The 15,491-nt window shown below is 40.7% G+C and overlaps 1 protein-coding gene across 2 annotated transcripts in view; it reads left to right on the top strand.

The window, feature by feature from the left end:
• The window catches only part of LOC104995963 (protein DDI1 homolog 2), a 43,327-nt gene that overhangs the window by 13,462 nt on the left and 14,374 nt on the right, over window positions 1-15,491 (top strand). For both annotated transcript variants that reach the window (XM_010850042.1, XM_010850043.1), the window contains exons 5-7: window positions 3,556-3,683; window positions 6,915-7,043; window positions 14,588-14,691. In XM_010850042.1, the coding sequence (XP_010848344.1) occupies window positions 3,556-3,683; window positions 6,915-7,043; window positions 14,588-14,691 (361 nt within the window). The remainder of the gene's footprint in view (window positions 1-3,555; window positions 3,684-6,914; window positions 7,044-14,587; window positions 14,692-15,491) is intronic.

Raw genomic sequence — 15,491 nt, 5'->3', positions numbered from 1 at the left:
TTCCCAAACTGCAGGTGATCTTACATTCTTTGGGCATCTGCTTTGAGGCGGATTCCTTATTTGCATTTATGTAAAACCTACTGAAACAGTAGGTTTAGTCTTCTGGTTTATTCTCTCTTCCGTTTTCCTCGCGTTTTGATTCAACATTACAAAGGTGCAGCTACCTGACTTAATGACTTTCTCTTCTAAAATTTTAATAAAGATTCCCTGACTTGGAGACTTCCTAGAGGTCCTGGGGTTAAGACCCAGCACTTCCACCACAGGAGGCAAAGGTTTACTCCCTGGTCGAGGAACTAAGATCTTGCATGCTGCACGCAGCACTGAAAGCATAAAAAAGACTGCCCGTCTAACCCACAGCATGTTATTAAGGCAACTCCAGGTTGATGCTCCCAGGGCTGTGCAGAAGTCCTCAGTTTGGTGAAACTAGTGGGCTGGCTACTCAAGCTCATTGGGCGCTCCTCAAACATAACACGCAAGCTCTGATTAAATCCAGGACTTGGACGTGATTGGATTAGAGGGAACTGTGCAAAGAGAAACCTTACTGTCCTAAGTCTTTTTTCCGTCCACAGCTCTTGTGCTGGCCTCAGCAGATAAAATGACGGCAGGACTCGTTCCAGCTCCAGGTTCTCTGATGCTGTGGTTCTAATCTGGGGCAACATTAAAGTCATAGAGAAGTTCTTAAAAAATGCAGATGCTTGGGCTTTACTCCCCAATCTGATGAATCAGCATCTTAAGTGTGGGACCTAAACAGGACCAAGAATGCTATCGCCCGCCTTGGTCCCCTTCCTGGTCTCAAGCAGGGTACAGTTCAGTCAGTCCCTTAGAATAAAAGAACAGCTGCTTTCTCCCATCCCAGATTCAGTTTTTATTGCTAATTGAAGGCCATAGTATGACTAAGAACAGTGTAACTGTAATAGGACTACTGTTAGGGGCCTGATCATCATCTTTGGTTACTTAAAAGAAGCCTGACTTGGTCATTGTCAGCTTGGAAGTCAAATAAAGGTTTTCTTATTTCTCTGAGTACCTTTGAAATCAAAGAAATGTAAATATGCCAGAATCAGTTGACAGCCCTAAGCCATTCCCTTCTGTTCTTGTTTGTATAAGCCTTCCCATTAATTGTATCAGATACTATCAACTATTTCACGAATTAAATCTGTGCAGAGAAATGGCGAGATAGTTGTGTTTTCTGAACTAGACCACATTGCAGCTGTGAGGGAACCTGACATAACTCTTCTCAGGGACAGTTGTATTCAAGCCGGGAAAGTGGGGGTGAGGGCGGAGAGTGAGGAGCATCATAGCCAAACCATGACATGGAACTGTTGGAAGAGAAGTGAGATGAGGCACATTCACACGGCTCCTGTTTCTTCCGGGGGGAGGTAGAGGAACTGGGACCAAGCATGTATTCTTTTAAAGGAGAAAACCTTGTGTCCGTGAAGTGACACAGAGCCTAGGGTAGCCAAAGTAACAAGTATTATTTCAGGCAGTTTTTTTGTTGAAACTTACCTTGGTTAGAGTCAATGTAAAGTTAGGAGTGCCCAGCTAATTTTAGGGGTTTTTTTGTTTGGTTGTTTTTTTTTAATCGGGGTATAATTACTTTACAATGTTGTTTTAGTTTCCACTGTACAACGAAGCAAATCAGCTGTATGTATACATATATCCCTTCCCTCTTGGACCTCCCTCCCTCCTACCCTTCCCTCCCCTCTAGGTCACCACAGAGCACTGAGCTGAGCTCCCTGCACTATACAGCAGGTTTCCAGCAGGTTCCCACTAGCTGTATGTTTTACACATGGCAGTACACAGATGTCAATCCCAATGTCCCAGGTCCTCCCACCCTCCCCTTCCCCTGCTGTGTCCACATGTTCATTCTCTACATCTGTGTCTTTATACTTGCCCTGCAAATAGGTTCATCTGTACCATTTTTCTGAATTTCACATATATGTATTAATAAGATAATAAATTTAGTTATGTGACCTAGGAGAAAAGCTATGTAACTGTATTAAAATGCCTATGGCAGTTTAATTTGCTGTGCTACACCCGTGGTCACACAGGGTACATGTCCATTGAGGTATATAGTAGCTTTCCTATTTGCCTGACTAAACAAGTTTACTTTGACTTTCTGAGAAGTTTAATATGTTATTACAGACTGTCTGGTAAAACCGTCAATGCAAGTAAGCTAGAGTATTATTTCAAAAGGGACAAGCACTGCAGTCTAGAATGTTCACGCATGCTCAGTCACTTAGTCGAGTCTGACTCGTGTGACCACACGGACTATAGCCGGCTAAGCTCCTCTGTCCATGGCATTTCCCAGGCAAAAATACTGGAGTGAGTTGCTATTTCCTCCTCTGGGGAATATTCCCAACCCAAGGATCGAACTCTTGTCTTCGGTGGCTCATGCATTGGCTGGTGTTTTCTTTACCACTGAGCCCCCTGGGAAGCACAGTCAAGAATAGAGGTCAGCAGACTTTTTCCATGAGGAGCCAGATAGTAAGTATTTTAGGTTTTGCAGCCCATGCAGTCTGTGTCAGGAGCACGCAGTTCTGCCAGTGCAGTATGAAAGGAGCTGTGTATAATAGGACAGTATGTAAATAAATAGTGTGATTGTGTTCCCACATCCCACAGAGACAGTAGGCTGGGGACTTCCTGGTGGTCCAGTGGTTAAGACTTCACCTTCCCGTGCAGGGGGTGCAGGTTCAGTCCCTGATTAGGAAGCTAAGATCCCACATGCCTTGGGGTCAAAAAAATGAAACATAAAACAGAGACAGTGTTGTAGCAAATTCAATACAAAAAACTTTAAAAATGATCCACATCAAAAAACTTAAAAAAAAGAGCTGGGAATGAAGACCTTAGATGTTGAGTAAGCTGGAACTCCTTCTTACGTGCTTTTCTCCTGTTAGAATGCATTCCATTTTTGAAGAAATGTTTTGATGGACTAGGTGAAATACGATTTGTACAGGTGTGTATAGTTTTCTAACAGGTACCCAAGTAGGTAGATATTTCTGAGCGTCTGCCCTTAGCCTTGTATGCTAGGTGCTTTATAGCTCTCAGCAGTCCTGCAGTAGGAAGCATTGTCCTCATTTCACAGATTAGAAACCCAGACTTGGAAATTAAGCAGCAGATGTGATTCAAGCAGTTGAAAAACCTGTATATTATATTTGTGAACTATTTTTAATGCAGTGGATGTAGGAAACGTACCCAGATACCCAGTAAACCCTCAGTTTAAATTGGAACATTGGTAAAATTCTAACCTACAGGATGAAGCAGGTTGTGACCCTTGCTTACCAGTTTATTTTCCTGTTTCTGAAACTTGTAAAGGGAACAAAATTGTTTTTACCTGAAGGTAATTTGTATGCCTTTAGATTTTCTGCCAATGATGTATCTCACTTCCTCCTACTAGATCACATATTTCAGGGTAAAGCACCAATTGTCATTTCTGTGACTCAGCCTCTATAGTTGGAGCATATGATATGTACAAATGTTTTTAATACTGTGACTTTGAAACAGATTTGTCTTCATGGAAACAATGCGATTAGTATACCTGGTTTTGGTTTGTTACAGGCAACAGAACATTGAGGAAAACATGACAATAGCCATGGAAGAGGCTCCAGAAAGTTTTGGCCAAGTAGTGATGCTTTATATTAACTGCAAAGTGAATGGACATCCTGTGAAAGCCTTTGTTGACTCAGGTGCCGTCTCTGTCTTTTGTTTCTTTGTCTCTATATCCAGCATTCTGACTAAACACAGGGAGAAGGGGAGACTGGTGTCTGTATTCCTTTGGATACCTAACTAACAAGCCCAAGGGTTTTTGTTTCACTTGCCAATTTTTCCTTTGTAGTAGGTTTCTCTTTAATTATTTCTTAACCAGTTTTGTATTTTTCAGTGTCTTCTTTATCTTCCTACCTTCCCGTACTTGGCATCCTAATTTGTAGGATGCCTCTGTAAAAATCTGGGGAGTAACTGGGTTTAAAATAAGGAACTATAAGGAGGTATGTAGAGGTCACACAGATATTTGGGCTTAGTCTGTGTGCCAGCACTTTACTGTGAGCTGTGAGGAATGTAAGGGTGTATGGGGCATGGCTCTTTCCCTTAAAGATCTTAATAGCCAGGTCAGGAGCAAAGAGTTCCCCACTTGAGGATTCAGGTACTGCCTGAACTAAGTGGCACCTTTTCTCTCAGTAACAACTCATTGCTTTTCAGTCAGACCGCACGGTGGAGCAGCACCGTGTGTGTGTCACGTGGTCTTCTGCCATCATTCTGAGAGATAGGCTATGTTCTTAGCATAGTAAAAACCCTGCTCAAGTAGGTTTTCCTCCACTTGTTCATCCACAAAATATCTGAACATGTGCTAGGCTTCAGATGCATACCTTTGAATCTGCTGATTATTCAGTTTTTAAAATGTTTATGAAGTGCTGAGTGCTTGGGGGTAAGACTGGAGTTTCATAGGGCTCCTATAAGTGAGAGACAAATTACTAAGGGGCCCTGAGATAACACTTGGCATTTATTGAGCCCCTACGATGTGCCATGCACCATGCTGGGTGCTTAACGTATATCATCTTCCATTGTGTTTAATCCTCATTACGCCTATGAACTGTGTTCTGTTACCCCTGTTTTATAGATAAGGAAACTTGTAGACAAAGACAGGTGAAGCCAGTCTTCAGGTGTACATGGTTCATGAGTAATAGGCTTTGGGTAAAGCCCCAGATCTACCTGAAGCCAGAACTCTTAACCACTGTGCAAAAATTGAATGCATCTTGAATGAGCATAAAGACCACATTCACACTCTGACTGAGGTGCTCAGGTGTTGCTCCTCCAAAGAGAGACCCTTTGAACTGAGCTGTTTCCATGGGTAGAGAGAGGATCGGGACTTTGCTGAGCCTTGAGAAAAGGCAGGAGAGCGGTGAAAGGGACCCTTGTCATTTTGAGTTTGCAGATTTTACATCAGTAACTAGCTTTTGTGGAGTGAGGAAGGAGGGAAAAAAAAGAATTGCCTTCCTAAAATTCCTTTTTCTTCATGATTTCTGGACCTTCTTGATGCTAACATTCCTCGAATGCCAAAGAACTTTTAAGTGCCCATAAAGTGTAAGTTATCTTGAGTAATATGAACAGAAAATTCCACGGACTGAGGAGCCTGGTAGGCTACAGTCCGTGGGGTCACAAAGAGTCGGACATGACTGAGTGACTTCACACAATATGAACAGAAAGTGTTGGAACTGAGTGAGAGGAGAGATCACTGGGACAGGACAGTCAGCTGGGCAGGTGGGTCTTGAGCTGGGCCTTAAAGCATCAGTGGAATTCAGAGGAAGTGAAAGGAAAGGAGAGGGAACTGCACAGGAGGGTCAGAGTGAGTAAGAGGCAGAGGAGACATTCCTCCTGGTAGTGTGGAAGGTTTAGGAGTCAGGCTGTAAGGCTGGTGTCCGAATCTGTCCAGGCTGCTGTAACGGATACTGTAGACAGGGTGGCTTGTAAACAACACTGTTTTATATCTCATTTCTGGAGGCTGAGAGGTTTGGCTGGCAGATACCGTGCCTGATTCCTAGTTCATAGATGACCATCTTCTCCCTGTGTCCTCACATGGTGGAAGGGGATGAGGGAGCTCTCTGGGGGCTCCTTTATAAAGGCACTGAATCCCATTCATGAGGACTCCACACTCATGACCTAATCACCTCCCAAAGCCCCACTTGCTAATATGGTCACATTGGGAATTAGGTTTTAACATGAGTTTTGGAAGAAGGCATTCAATATGTAGCAGCTTGATATAATTGGACCAGGGTAAGGTGGGATCTAAGGCTGTGGTGATGTGGTTTAAAGCTGATGTTTTAAAGATCTTTGATCTTTGAGCAGATTAATATGTGATCTGAAGGAGGTAGTATTTTAAGAAGATTGAAAGAATTGACAGTTCTGGAGTAGTCTGTACCCCTCAGGATCAGAACTATTTCCTTGCTTTAAATTATACCCTTACAGAGTGATTTGGAAACCAGAGAAATTGTCCACTAGCTAGAGGGCTAGAGTGTGAGCTAGGGTGATGGCTATGGTTAGAAGAAGAAAGGTCAGAAATTGCCCAGAACTTATTAACAGGGCTGGAGCTCAGTTTTAGAGTGGGGAGAAGACTGTAAGAAGAGGGGTTGAAAGTGAACATTGGCTCCTTTTTATGGTTGTAAGAAAAAGAATTCCATTGGCAAGGAGAGAAATCCAAAGAGAGAATTATTTGGGGAGAAAGAGGATTATACCTAGTGGTTTTGTGAAAGCCAGGTCCACCACACAGGGAGGCGGAACCAGGTTCTCTGGGAGAGATGAGGACCCTAGAGAAAGATGAGAGAAGTGTCCGTGTTCTGCTTAGGCTCACTCCAGCCTCCAGCTGTGTGGATGAGTGTATAGCCAGGAGAGAAGAGAAAAGGCCTCAATGCCCTCTTCCTCATGGGAAAGAGGGTCTAATTGTTGGAGCAGAGAATGGAGAGTTCATGAGAGACTACATGATGTATTTTTTAACTGGTCAATTAGAGTGTCTCAGAGTTTGAAGTAAAAATAACTTGGTAAGATGTTTAGAGATACTCAGTGAAAACTGATCCAAGAGTGCAGCCAGTGCTTGAGTGTTTCCATCTGTAGACATAGTCTGACTTTTTGGAAATCCTTTCCAAGTATATTTGGTTTCTATCTTTAAAGTTTAAAAATGTCATATAATTATTATATTTAAACAATACTATTTCCCTCAACAACAAGTTTCCACACCATGGTTCAGATGACAGTGTGAAACTGAAAGTTGAGCTAAGTGTGGCATGAAGCCTGCTAGGTAGGGAGGATTTCATACTGACAGAAGCCTGGGAGTAGACCTTTCTGCCCTCTTCTTAGTGCTGCATTTTCCCCTCTTCCCACACATGAGAATTTGGTCTTTCTTATCTGATGTTTTCCCCCTCCTCCAGGTGCCCAGATGACTATTATGAGCCAAGCTTGTGCAGAAAGGTGTAATATAATGAGGCTGGTAGACCGTCGGTGGGCAGGAATCGCCAAAGGAGTGGGCACTCAGAAGATCATTGGAAGGGTACATCTAGGTGAGTGAAGGGTGCTGGGGGTCTTTGTAGTGTAGTAGACTTTAAAAATTCCTTTTGGACAGGGGTGTCTGATCCAGCACGCCTAATCCTTAGAATTTTAGATCCTGTATGTTATCGGAATTACACATGTAACATCAGTTCAGCTGGTTACAAAAAAGAAACCACTAGTCCCCTATGTACTTCTTTTATGTCCTGCTCTTCAGAGATAATCCCTTTCCATTGTTTTAGCTGATTTCTTTTGGGGTTACCTCCATTTTTCTAAATAATATGATTTCAGTGCTATACTGACATGACTACGTAAGTACCATTGAGAGCTAAGCCATTTAGTTGAAAAAGATTGTTTTTCCTTTCATGTCTAGTGTATTTTCTCAGAATTAGTAGTTGTCCTGCCTGTGAATGTGTGTCATTGGTTTTTTTATGTTACTCATCCCTAAACATTTACTAGTCTGTAAATCTCCTTTACACATGTCACCCTGTTGAAGAGGTTTCTTTCAGCCTAGCCTGGTGGTTCAGGGCTGTTTCATAGCTGCTGTTTCGGAATCTGGGTCCTGAAGGGTACCTTTTGCTTCAGTCTTAACCCTGGATAATATGGATCCCATACTTTTTTTTTTTTTTTGGCACACCTCAGTTTATTAAAGTACATCTTCCAATAACTTCCTGAGAAAAAGGGCACAGGAATAAAGTGGGTCCTTAAATATCAGAGCATTATCTTTCTCTACATTCTACCAGGCTAAGTTGGAAATCACTTTCCTTCATGATTTTTATCGGTGTTGCTTTGGAGAAGCTGGCTGCTATTCTAACTCTTGATCATTTACATGTGAGATTTCTCTTCCATTTCTGAAGCTTATAGATCTTCTCTTTGACCTCAGTGTTTTAAAATTTCACAATGAAAAAAATAAAATTTCACAATGATGTACTTGGATGTAGATCTCTTTTCATCTACTGTGCTAGATAACCTTTCAGTCTGGACAAATGGTTCTGATTTCCTCCCCTCTGGGATATCTGATATTCAAGTAGAATAATCTACTATCATGGACTTGTCCTCTAGTTTTATTTTCTTTCATTGTGTTTGGGGAAAGAAAACAAGATTTCTTCAACTTTGCCTTCTAACCTTTATGTTTGGTATGGTTTTCTTTCATGTTAGATGGTTTTCTTAAATCTCTGGTGATCCTTGGCATCTGCTCATGTTGAAGAATGAGACACCAGAAGGCTGTTAGGAAGATTAGTTGGGTGGGCAGCCCTGGTTGATTGTGGGTAATCTGTAATGGGATGGAGAAAAAGGCTAGTCTCAGTAAGCTCCCACTTAACCCGCCTTCTCCCCACCCACCTCAGTTTTCAGTTTGGTGCTTTTTGTTGTATCTCTGTCTTCCTCTATGCCCACCTCTATTACAAGAGCCTCTGGTTCACCCTCTTAAGAAAATAAACCTCTAGTCCGCTATTGAGGGGAGGTGAGTAGTCACCTGGCTGAGTAGAGTGTGGGAGGGGAGCCCCAAGGTCCGTCTGTGCTGCCATAGACCTGCAGCCGGTGCTCCTGCTTGGGGCTCACTCCACCCCTGTTGGCAGAGGTATTTGTTTCAACCAGCTCATCAGCTTCTTGAGAGTTCTGTGATGTTAGAAAGGGTTGCTTCTTAGTTTCTTACTGTAATCTTCTTTCTAGTTCCAGAATTGTGTTTCATTTGTCTCTCCCATTGTGTTTGGCTTAAGTGATTTGTGCCTTTAAAAAGAAAAAATGACTTTTTATTGTGGCTTTTTTTACGAGTAAATTGAGTTAAGTAAGTTATGTTCAGTCCTTTCTCTTTAATCAGAATTGTTCCTTTTTTGTTGTTTTATTTCTTTTCGTTATCCATGTAAATGCTCATTATAGAGAATTTCAAAGCATAGATGTGAAAAGAAGTGAAAAATAATTCTTTTAAGTGAAACTCAGTAGGAGCATCCAGACATAACTCTTTCTGGCATCTTTTTCTTGTAAACGGTGATCATGTAATATGTTGAATTTTATACTTCCTTTTTAGAAAAAGTAGCATTTCCCAAATGCCAGTATAAATTTCATAAGCATCATTTAAATAAATGCATAGCATTCTGTTGTATGGGTTTAGTGGTCAATCTTTGGAGTATATTTTCCCCCGAATATTTTGTCATCATAACATGGACATGCATTTTTGTTTAGTTTTGATCCCTGCCACCCCCTTAGTTAAGATTTCCCCTCAGTGAAACTACTAAATTCAAGATGGTGAATACCTTTTAAAGCTCTTGATGTTGTTAACTGTTACCAATCTGATTTCTCCAGCACTAATTGAATATTCATCTTAATATCCTTATACAATCAAGTATTATTAGTTTTTGTAGATAAACAAGTGGTTTTTTATTTTAACTGTAAGTTACTTTTCTTTCATTGCAAGTGATAGTTTTTCTACCCTTTTTCCTTTTCATATTTCTCTTTCATTTTTCCTATTTTAATACATTTGTCTATTAGTCTCCATGTTTTCTATTATTGATTTCTGTAGAATAAGGATAGTTTAATACCTTATCCTTCTATACTTTGTTACACACAGTAGGACTGAAATTGGGGAAGAATACCACAAACCAGTTGCTTCAGAGTCTGAATTCTTACTGTTTTAAGGTTTTAGTGAGAAGATAATAGGGAACAAAATAAGTACCAGTCTCTTGTGTCCTTTTGGTTGGAGAACTTGTACCGTTTTGCAACTTTGGCTATGATAGGTGTCAAGAAAACCTTATAGCAATAAGGGAAGTCTAAATAAAGGAAAGATAGAACATGAACAGGAAGGTTCAATGTGTTGAAGGTGCTACTTCTCCCACATTTGTCAACAGAAACATTGTAATACATTCAAAACTCCAATAAATTGTTCTTGTGTGTGTGTGTGAGACTTGATGCGTTAATTTTAAATTTTATGTAGGCCCTTTGTGGCAGGAGTAATCAGGATACACTGGAATAACTTCTCCTGCTAGATATCATTATTATATCTGGTATTATTATTTAACTTATATGTTGAGTATATCATATGAAATGCTGGGCTGGATGAAGCACAAGCTGGAATCCAGATTCCCAGGAGAAATGCCAATAACTTTAGTCATATGTAAATGACATGACCCTAATGTTAGAAAGCGAAGTGGAACTAAAGAGCCTCTTGATGAAAGTGAAAGAGAAGAGTGAAAAGCCTGGCTTAAAACTCAACATTCAAAAAATGAAGATCATGGCATCCAATCCCATCACTTCATGGCAAATAGGTGGGGAGACAATGACAGACTTTATTTTTTTGGGCTCCAAAATCACTGCAGATGGTGACTGCAGCCATGAAATTAAAAGACTCTTGCTCCTTGGAAGAAAAACTGTGACTAACCTAGACAGCATATTAAAAAGCAGAGCAATTTCTTAGCCGACAAAGGTCCATCTAGTCAAAGCTATGGTTTTTCCAGTAGTCATGTATGGGTGTGAGAGTTGGACCATAAAGAATTGTTGCTTTTGAATTGTGGTATTGGAGAAGACTCTCAAGAGTCCTTGGACTGTAAGGAGATCCAACCAGTCAACCCTACAGGAAATCAATCCTGAATATTCATTGGAAGGACTGATGCTGAAGCTGAAGCACCAGTACTCTGGCCACCTGATGTGAAGAGCTGACTCACGCTGGGAAAGATTGAAGGCAGGAGGAGAAGGGGACGACAGAGGATGAGATGGTTGGATGGCATCACCAACATGATGGGTGTGAGTTTGAGTAAGCTCCGGGAGATAGTGAAGGACAGGGAAGCCTGGCATGTTGCAGTCATGGGGTCGCAAAGAGTCAGACATGACTGAGCGACTGAACAAACAGCTAGATATCAAGACCAAAAGACTAGAACAGGAACAGACCCATGCTTATGTGAACCTTGATAAATGACAGGAAATCTTATGGAGCAGTGGGGAGGTGTCGGGAAATGTGCTCAGAGAATTGGGGATCTGTGTGGGAAAAGGGACAGTTGACAATTGGACCCTGTCTCACGTAACATAGAAAAGTCAACTCAAGGTTGACGAAAGACCTGGATGTGTGAGGCAACATTGAAGCTTTTATTTTTTTTTAATTTATTTATTTATTTTACATTGAAGCTTTTAGAGGAAAATATAGGTGAATGTTTTATGTAGGGAAGGGTTTCTTTAAAAGATAAGGAAGTTATTTGATAAATATAGCCAATTAAGATTAAGAACTTTTCATCAAACAAAGAAAATGAACAAATAAACTAGGAAAGAACTTAGTAACATACATAACTAATAAAAGATTCATACTTAGAATTATGCATATTCTGTGTGTTTATATATCCTCCAACTCAGAGTGGTATATAAAAAATTACAGAAACATTGAATAAGCACTTCAAGAGGAAACTCAAATGGTTAGTGTGTAAAAATTGCTTTATCTCATTAATCAGGGAAATAGAGAATTACTTGCCATATTTTAGATCAAATAATATTGAGTGTTGGGAGAAGGTGGAACAGTGGCACCTTTCCAAAACCACTGGAAACATTTTGTAAAATAATTCAGTATCAAGTAGAGCTGAACCTAATATATCCCCTAAAACCCTGTATGTTTTTAGAGTATACCATTGAGACGCTCATGGCATGCCAGGAGACAAGCGCAAGAATACTGATGTTAGCATTGCTTATAGCAGGAGAAACTGGAAGCAGCCTGGAAGTTCATAGCACCAAAATGGATAAATCAGTGGTGGTGTCTTTTAGACATTACAGTGCTTACTCGTGCTTACTCTTACTTACTCTTTGAGGTGGGGTAAGTGAAAGAAATATAGTCACATGCATCCACAGGAATAAAATATCTCAAAATATCTTTTGAGAAGAAGCAAGTCATAGTTTAAAACCACAAAACTAACCAAAATGTTGCTTAGGCATCATACAAAATAGTAAGAACTATTTAAAAAAAAGGCAGGGAATGTTTAGCATAAAAACCAGGATAGGTGGAAGGGTTGGAGGAGGAAAAGAATAAGCTGTGAACTTCTTAGTTTTCTGTTTCTCAGCCTGGGAAATAGATGCATGGGTATTTGTTTTATTATGCTTCATACTATATATGTATGTATCTCACATACTTTTCTGTTCATAAGATATATGTACACATATCTTAAATGTGTACACATATCTTAGTTACTCAGTTGTGTTCAACTCTCTGTGACTTCCTGAACTGTATCCCTTCAGGCTCTTCTGTCTATGGAATTTTCTAGGCAAGAATACTGGAAAGTGAAAGTGAAGTCGCTCAGTCGTGTCCGACTCTTAGTGACCCCATGGACTGCAGCCTACCAGGCTCCTCCATCCATGGGATTTTCCAGGCAAGAGTACTGGAGTGGGGTGGGGGTTGCCATTTCCTCCTCCAGGGGATCTTCCCCACCCAGGGATGGAACCCACATCTCTTGCATTGACAGGGTGATTCTTTACTACTGAGCCACTTGGGTTTCCCAAGATATAGTTAATAGCAAAGTAATTTTCTTAAAAGATCCTATATATAAAATATGAGGAGTAATTCAGGAAGGGAGGCAATGCAGGAGACTTCAAGCAAAGAAACTTGATTATAACAAGCAGTAGTAAAATTGGAGGAATTTGTCTTGATCTTTTTTCTTTTTAGAGTTATTGATTGATTTATGGCTGCTCTAGGTCTTCGTTGCTGTTTGCAGACTTTCTCTAGCTGCAGTGAGTTGGGGCTACCCTAGTTGTAATGCACAGGCTTCTCATGGCAGTGGTTTCTCTTATTGTGGAGCACAGGCTCAAGGCACGCAGGCTTCAGTAGTTACAGCTCTTTTTTTCTTTAAAAAAATTTTTTTTTCTAACTTTAAACTTCTTATTTTGTTTTGAGGTATAGCCAGTTAGAATTGGACATGGAACAACAGACTGGTTCCAGATAGGAAAAGGACTACGTCAAGGCCGTATATTGTCACCCTGCTTATTTAAATTATATGCAGAGTACATCATGAGAAACACTGGGCTGGAAGAAACACAAGCTGGAATCAAGATTGCTGGGAGAAATATCAATAACCTCAGATATGCAGATGACACCACCCTTATGGCAGAAAGTGAAGAGGAACTAAAAAGCCTCTTGATGAAAGTGAAAGTGGAGAGTGAAAAAGTTGGCTTAAAGCTCAACATTCAGAAAATGAAGATCATGGCATCTGGTCCCATCACTTGATGGGAAAGAGATGGGGAAACAGTGTCAGACTTTATTTTTGGGGGCTCCAAAATCTCTGCAGATGGTGATTGCAGCCATGAAATTAGAAGACGCTACTCCTTGGAAGGAAAGTTATGACCAACCTAGATAGCATATTGAAAAGCAGAGACATTACTTTGGCAACAAAGGTCCGTCTAGTCAAGGCTATGGTTTTTCCAGTGGTCATGTATGGATGCGAGAATTGGACTGTGAAGAAAGCTGAGTGCCGAAGAATTGATGCTTTTGAACTGTGGTGTTGAAGAAGACTCTTGCAAGTCCCTTGGACTGCAAGGAGATCCATCCAGTCCATCCTAAAGGAGACCAGTCCTGGGTGTTCATTGGAAGGACTGATGCTGAGGCTGAAACGCCAATACTTTGGCCACCTCATGCGAAGAGTTGAGAGTTGACTCATTTGAAAAGACCCTGATGCTAAGAGGGATTGGGGGCAGGAGGAGAAGGGGCTGACAGAGGATAGATGGCTGGATGGCATCACCGACTCGATGGACATGAGTTTGGGTGAACTCCGGGAGTTGGTGATAGACAGGGAGGCATGGCGTGCTGCGATTCATGGGGTTGCATTGTCAGACACTATTGAGCGACTGAACTGAACTGATAGCCAGTTAACAATGTTGTGGTAGTTTCAGATGAACAATGAAGAAACTTAGCCATACATATACATGTATCCACTCTCCCCGAAACCCGCCTCCCATCCAGGTTGGCACATAACATTTGAGTGGAGTTCCATGTGCTGTACAGTAAGTCCTTGTTGGTTATCCATTTTGAATATAGCAGTGTGTACATGACCTTCCCAAACTCCCTAACTATCCTTTCTGGCATCCATGAGTTTGTTTTCTAAGTCTGTGAGTCCCTTTCTGTCTGTAAGTTTGTATCATTTCTTTTTCGATTCCACATGTAAGAAATGTCATACAGTGTTTCTGCTTCTCTGTCTGACTTCACTCAGTAGACTCTCTAGGTCCATCCATGTTGCTGCAAGTGGCATTATTTCATTCTTTTTAATGACTGAGTAATATTCCATTTTATATATGTACTACATCTTCTTTATCCATCTTTTTTCAAATTCTTAATGCCAGCTTTCCTCACCAGGTGAGCATGTATCCTAAAGGTATCACATATCAAGCCAGGTCTTGTGAGTATTATTTCTACCCAGTCCATTTTATGAGCTGATGCTGTCATTGGTTTTTAACTGGATTATTTGTCTTACTGAATTTTCATACTTTACTCACTTGTTTGAATGCTTTGGCTTGGCTTTGACTGACTGCACAGAATGATAGATACATTTCTAAACTTTCCCTTGAAAAAATGATAACCTCTTCCTGTCTTCATGTGCTTTAGCTCAGGTTCAAATTGAAGGTGATTTCCTGGCATGTTCCTTCTCTATACTTGAGGAACAGCCCATGGACATGCTTCTGGGACTGGATATGCTGAAACGGCATCAGGTAATTAGAGTTTCATTTTCTTTTCACATTGGCTTTTTGTGACGTACGTCATTATTACTGCACATTCCCTTGGTTGTGTATACTGAAAAACTAAGAAGCATGACTTCAAACCTGGAAAGGTCCTTAATTGATGATATTGTCATACACAGTTTGAAATTATGTATCAGTAGAAATAGAATCTTTTTGTGAAATCTTTCTGAATCTATTGAATCCTGCCATCCGTTTTGAGACTATAGTGGACAGTTTGGTTCTCTTGTGTAATTTTTAGTTTCTGGGTTGTTCAAAGTTGCTAAGTCATGTCCAGCTCTTTGCGACCACATGGACTCAACACTCCAGGCTCCTCTGTCCTCCACTACTCGCAGAGGTTGCTCAAATTCATGTCCGTTGAGTCAGTAATGCTATCTAATCATCTCATCCTCAGTCACCCGTTTCTCCTTTTGCCTTCAATCTTCCCCAGCATCACCGGAGGAGGAAATGGCAAACCACCACAAGTTTCTTGCCACAAGAACCCCATGAACAGTATGAAAAGGGAAAAAGCTTCTGAGTAGAACTCAAATAATTTTTTGATGGATTTGTAGGGCTATGTACATAATACACAGTGATGATTTTACTGCGAGTATAAGTTTAGTAAATCCTTAGTAGTTGATCAAATAGTACTTGGGAAGAAGAGTATCGAGATTAAGGGAAAAGGTTACATAAGATGTTGGAAATGGAAATGTTTGTTTAGTACAGGAAGAATAATTTATAAATGTGTTCATTTGCAGTGGTTTTTATATTTCTACTCTGAAGCCTAATAATGT

The sequence above is a fragment of the Bison bison genome, unplaced genomic scaffold (genome assembly GCF_000754665.1).
Source record: "Bison bison bison isolate TAMUID 2011002044 unplaced genomic scaffold, Bison_UMD1.0 scf7180017864289, whole genome shotgun sequence".
In the NCBI taxonomy this organism is placed as follows: domain Eukaryota; kingdom Metazoa; phylum Chordata; class Mammalia; order Artiodactyla; family Bovidae; genus Bison; species Bison bison.
Note: the sequence above shows the minus strand (reverse complement) of the source record. Positions and strands in the feature narration are given on the sequence as shown.